General features: G+C 29.8%; 1 protein-coding gene across 1 annotated transcript; it reads left to right on the forward strand.

Annotated features, from left to right (window-relative positions):
- The first annotated feature begins 5,019 nt into the window (after nt 1–5,019).
- LOC136209463 (uncharacterized) lies at nt 5,020–6,365 on the forward strand. The gene is made up of 4 exons (XM_066000931.1): nt 5,020–5,327; nt 5,409–5,564; nt 5,667–5,723; nt 5,810–6,365. The coding sequence occupies exons 1-4, from the start codon at nt 5,235–5,237 to the stop codon at nt 5,987–5,989; spliced, it is 486 nt and encodes a 161-aa protein (XP_065857003.1). The 5' UTR covers nt 5,020–5,234; the 3' UTR covers nt 5,990–6,365.
- Nucleotides 6,366–6,692: the final 327 nt, after the last annotated feature.

The following is a 6,692-nucleotide window of genomic DNA, read 5'->3' on the forward strand; positions in this document are numbered from 1 at the left end:
TTGGAGGGTGGAGAACTATAAGGATGACCAATAAGGGGAGAAACAACTAGCTTTTTGGACTGTGGCTCTATCTGTTGGTTCATAAATGCAAAATGAACTTGCATGATTATGATCCATGTGAAAGGGAGAAAAATGAGAAATTAAAAACCAACAACCAAAATATACTTGAAAGGGGCTCCAAAAAATAAAATTAATTCGGCTGATCTGGACCTTCATCCTAAGAACTCAAACGGTAGTAAGTGGTAAACGGTTAACAAAATCTAACTCCTCAATGGTGTGTAAGGGCCTTGGGATGACACTTATCTTACTTTATTACATAATTTCATAGTAGAAGAGTTAAGAGGTGTTTATGGGTCAGTTTATAGAAAAAAACAGAATCTCTTCTAAGTCTTTTGGAGGAACTTCATCATCTTGATATGCTCTGATGCGATGACTAAAAGCCCAAAAAGAGGTGATGTGAATCTCATAAAATTGATAAGGGTGATAGTAGAAGTAATTAAAAAGTATGAGTTCAATGCTTTCATATAGCCAATATAAACATACCAATTCCATTTACGACAAATGGTGAATTTTGTTAGGACAAAGAAGATGCTTATTATTAAGCATGAAAGCCATGGACCAGGAAGGGGTAGGAAACCTCATTGCGGCTTTGATCAACATAAATAGTAAAAGAGCATATTACTTAAGAAAACAACCCTTTCTTTATAGAACAATGAGTGAAATTAACTGAACGAACTCACGGATTGGAGCACGAAGTTCAAAAAATCGCAAGAAAGTGAATAAATAAGGCACACCTTGAAGACCTCACCAAAGTTTTCATGTTTTTCCCTGAAGATATATTGATGATGCCATAATAATAATAATCAAAATATATTATACAATTTAATTAGTCATTACTTCAAATTATGTTATGAGGATTAAGAGTTAACATAAAAAATGGTCCTATATTCTATAACCACAAAAAATTCAGGAACTAGAATTATTTTATGAGGAATTACCTTATTGTGAGACACATATTCAAATAGATAAATGTATAGACATGGTTACAAACAATTAACAATAAATTACAACATGTATTTAGTACCATTTGTCCAATTTTATTACAATCGTTATTATTATATTATGTACCTCAATGAAAAAAAATAAATCGCCATATATAAAAATATTTCTTTGATTTAAAAAAAAAACTTCAAAAAAAAAATACTTTTTTAAAATTGTTAAAATTTCTCTATATATATTATAGAGACGACAATATATACATTGTCACAATAATATCACAAAACAATAATAAATGATAAAATCTAATTTATTATCATTCATTTGAATTAAGTTATCACGATAAATTTGTCACCAATTATTATTATTTCGTTAAGATAATTTTTTTTCTCTCCAAATTCATTCTACTAAATTTTCCTTTCGAAAATATAGGTTCGCACTGTTTTGTTTATCATCATAAAAATATATCTAACAGTAATGAAATATTAAATCAATGGAAACGCTCTTAAAAATTGTCATGAAAAAATTAAAAACAATTACGTAAGGTAAAATTAGCCATGGTTAAGTTATTATTAGTGGCGAATTACGTTTGTGTAAACAAATCGTTATATAAGGACATATTTTGTGTAGTGAAAACAGTGTGATTGTTTCATTTTGATTGAAACAAGTTTATTATTGGAACAGAGAATGCGTCTTTAGGCCATGAAAGATTGAATCTATAAGGAGCTAAGACATTAGGAAAACATGGTTTATGTAATTACTTTTTTGTACTAGTAAAAACTAACATCATCATTATGTAAGTGTTTTGATCGATAGGAAAACATCTCTCTCAAACACATAAAAAAGTTGATAGTTAATTAAGGAGATAAGCATATTAAACAGCAAGTCAAAACCATCACTCTTGTATATCTCTACAACAATAATATGAACATCCAAGACCCCTTTTCTTTTGCATATATATACATCTCAAAGTTAACATAAAAATAACAGTAAAAGGATGGTTTAGAGCTCAAAGTTCCATCTGTATATGTAGAGGTACTTCTTCTTCTTTTTTTTAGTATCCTACATACTGGTTTGACACATAAATTAATTCATAGTATTTTATTTTTGTTTTATGTCTATTCATTAACAGGTTGAGAAATGTGAAAAATAGAAAGCAAATAAAAGCATAGAGGCGGGTGAGTGAGATCCATGCTTTTCTTGTCAAGAGATCAGTCTTTCAGCATATTAACATTTCTTTCATTATCTGTTCTCCCTTAACTCATGGAATACTCTTTCTTTAACTTTATTTTTTTCCCTAATCAAGAAAACATTTCACCCTAAAATAAGTTGCTCGAAGATTCAGAAATAAGGGTGTCAGCCAATTGAACAAATTTTTCAAAAAATAAAAATAAAAATATTTCTCCCAACGTTTTATTATCTGTAACGTTATAGATCTCGTACCAATAAATTATTAAAAAGGAAAAAGAAGATACATTATATGCACCATTCTATATATTGAAGATAAAATAGCTGGTCTGTTCGGTTTGATATTTAATACTTGGAGACAAATGTTTACTATAAAAGCTATATCTTTTAAACATGACTATAAAAGCTATATAACTCATTGGTTATGCAATTCAATTGTGGATTTGTATACCAACAATCCGTTTTCTATGTGGTTAAGATACCAGATGAGTTTAACTATCTAACTAAAATTCCAATCTAAAAATAGAACATTAAAATATTTGCCTCTTATGATACTTCTATTTAAATTTGATTTTTACTATCGTTATTAGAATCCTTATAAATAGAATACGTGAATCCTTATATAAACCCCTTTATAATCTTAAATTTTTTCTTAACTCTAATTTTAGAGCTATATTGTTGTTATCAATACAATCAATAATAATTGATTGAGCTCTACACAATTTCACGTGTTTTAATTTAGATTTTAAAAGTAAACTAAAAGATGAAAAAATATATAAAAATAAGGAAGGACAGACAATGAAGGTAAGGTATAAGCTGAAGAGACTGCTCCTTTGACGGGGATTTGCATAGAACTCAACACCCTTTTCATTCTATCAAACCAACGTACGTATTCAATCCAACCCATATTTTTTTAAAATTTGTCTGATTTTTCGGTTCGAGACTCCTCAAATATTTAGATGGATCATCTCTCAATTCAAATTTTCTAAGTATATCATAGTTCGAATTCTAAATATCTAACTTAAACGACTTGAAACGTTTAACCCTTCATATCACTATTTTTAATTCTAATATTGCTTTCTTTTTTCTCTTTCTTTTTGATTCGCAAAGCAAGAATTTGACGTTTTTTGTATTTAATGTAAAGTTGACTTTTATATGCAAATGATATTTCTAATGTGTGTATATATTTCATTTTGTTATATTATTACTTGTTAGATTTAAAAGTGTTTAACCTTAACTAAATTGAGTTTGAATGTCAAATATTAATATAAAAGATGTTATCATGCCTTAATTATCAACTTAACATTTTAATTTAATTAATTTAATTAGTTCCTTGACAGATACTTTCAATAAACGAGTACAAGATAGAGTTGTAACAATAACAAATATTTAAATACAATTTAAATGTGAGTGAATCATTAACTTGTTGCGTAGCAAAAGAAGCCGGTACTTAGATAATAGCTTAATAAGCACGTCCGCGATCTGATCCAACATAGAAATGTAGCATACTCGAAGTTTCTTCTTAACCAGTGATGGAGCCATGAATCCATACCTAGGGGCTAATTTTAGCCAAGCGGTTTGTAATTTTCCAAAGTCGAGTGTGTCATGGCTGAGGCAAAAAAAGCATTAGCTTTCAGCCCGTAAAACTTCGTCATTTTGGTGTGATGTCTAAAAAATTAAAAGTTTATATCATAAAAAGAGTAGACATATTTAGTTTTATATAAGTTCAAGACTAATTTCTTAAAAATTATAACGTTTTTATATTTTTAGTTATAATTTTTTTATAATTTTTATAAATTAAAATTTAATTTAGAAACAAGTAAAAAATGATATTTTTTATGGAAAAGATACCGTAAAAATGAGTTCTAAACTGTTATGAAAATAAAGAATGATATCAGGCGAATATAAACTCGCTAAGAGATCCGAACAACCACCCAAGGAAAGTGAACCCGTGGTGCCTCCATAACCACACTTGACAATATAACTGCCTATTAGAGATCTCGATTCGAAAAATCTCAAAAAATCGAGTGAATGATCCATCTGTTACAACAATCACGCCCGATATGTGAATTATTAGGCTTGTAGAATACGAGGCCCCGATATATGAGCTCATGTTCACTTTCCAACATGTGACACGTATCACATCCCGCTCATCAACTCTTAACCATTTTTTACGGTCTAATCACATTATAAATAGAGTAAATTCAGCCCAATATACATTACTTTATTCATTCATTCATTAAGCTTATATTACAACTTTAATTTACTGTTATGTTTATCCTTCGTAATGCCTTGATATAATGTAATATTTCAGAGTTGTTAAGATAATTCCAAATAACATTACCAAAATGTGCCTTGATTTAATATTTCAGATGTTTGAGAAGTTGGATGTTGATAATTAAATAATCTCATCATATTCAAATTTTCTCCTATTTATCGATAAAACTGATACTTATAGATTTTTAAGAAATCTTAATTGTTCTACAACCATTAAAAATCATAGGAAAAACATAATTAAGTTTAGTTTAGTTTGAGATTCTGATTATGGGTGACCAGATCATCCAGCATCCACATCCACAAGTCCAACACCAACTCACCAATTAACCTTCCTCTGATGGACAAAATTGTTAAATTAAACTTCCTTTTAATTAACATCACTTAGGCTTTATCCCATGTTTAAATAAAAGGTTCTCTTTATCAAAATAATAATAATACTAATTGAATTAGTTGAAGAATCTAACACAGGGATAGTCATCATAGATAGGGTAGGGCTTCCAGACACATGTAAAAACACTGGAAGTCTCTTCTCTCTCTTGTCTTGGAAATATCTCTTCTTGTTCTAGTTACCAGAACTTTCTAGCCTGTTCATCCCGAGATACTCATCTCTTTCTTTTCAGATATTCTATCTTTTAATTGAATTATTCATTTTATTAACAAAATATCTCTGCTATCCAATCTAATCCAACCGCTGTTCTTTTTCTTTATATACATGATACATCTATTGCTTTCTTCCACAACAATCTCCACTGTAAGTGTTTGTTTTGAGAAAGATGGTTGGTGAGCTTTCTTATTACAGTGTTCTTGAAGTCACTTCAGATTCTTCTGCTCATGATATCAAACAAGCTTATCACAGGCTAGCTATGGTATCTCAACTTAACTCTTACTTTCCTGGATCATATGCATTCCATTTTGGATTTGCATGATCTAATTGCATTTAATTGCAGAAATGGCATCCTGATAGGTGGACTAGAAGTCCCTCTCATGTTTTGAGTGACGCCAAAAGCAAATTCCAACAAATTCAACAGGCTTATTCAGTATTATCAGATCAGAAGAAAAGAACATTGTACGATATGGAATTGTATGAAGAAGGAGAAGATGAGGTCAGTTACACAGATTTCATTTTATTCCTTGCTTCTTCTTTTTTAAGTGTTATTCTCTTATTCTCATTCATAATTAACTCGTCTTTGATTTGATTGTTTTAGGGATATTCAGACTTTGTGCAGGAGATGATGTCTCTTATAGCCCAGGAAAGGAGACAGGTAATAATTTTTATCTATTTTATGTTTCTCCTAATAAATTTGTATACTTTGGCAAGCTCATCCTTCTGATTGAATTTGTTATACAGAAGAAGAGGTATAGCATGGAGGAGTTACAGGCAATGTTCACAGAAATGGTACAAGGATTCCAACAATCTCCAACCTCTTGCAGTGAGTCTGATGATTATTCCAGAGACTCGAAAAAGGGACGTTGGGAATATGATCCAAATATAGGGATGAATTCTCATTTTAGCTGTGGAATTTTCTGAAGAAGTGAGTGAAGTGAGTTATGAAGGAGGATGAACACGAGTTCTTTCAACAACAATCTGTCCAATGAGTTCTTCTTCAGTGTTTGTTGGATTGGACTAGATGGATGGATGGAGAACCATTTTGTAAATTAATGGCTTGGGCTGATGTTTCTGTGCACAAGTGTGTTAATATATATATATATGTCCAATGGAACTGCTTGGGTTGAGTCTATCTGTGGGCTAGTAGATGGGTTAATTAGGCCCATATGTAGATTTTGAATGACTTTTCTTATGAATATGCTCATTTTTGAGTTGTTGTTTTTTTGTTTGTTTTTCTACTTAATATATAATTACATAAATATGTAACCTATTAGTATTAAGTAAATGAGTTTGTCAATTTCAACTTATTTCCAAGAAATTATTAGTGGCACCGCAGTACAAAAATGAACATGTGTAATTAAAAGGAAGTTTTAATTGATGATATGTACAATACGATACCTTTACTTATTGATTTGTTCCGATCTAATATGCATGTAGCATGTTTACTCGCTAATTAACAAATAAGGATGTTAAAAGCTAAAATTGATAAGTTTATATATGTAATCGACTTAGTTTATAATCCAGTTTTACATTAAACCATAAAATTGAAATTAGTGGTATACTAATCTCCCAATTTGCTTACTATAAGATCTAGAATAATATTTAATAAAATTAAATTATGGAA

This window comes from Euphorbia lathyris, chromosome 10 (genome assembly GCF_963576675.1).
Source record: "Euphorbia lathyris chromosome 10, ddEupLath1.1, whole genome shotgun sequence".
NCBI lineage: Eukaryota > Viridiplantae > Streptophyta > Magnoliopsida > Malpighiales > Euphorbiaceae > Euphorbia > Euphorbia lathyris.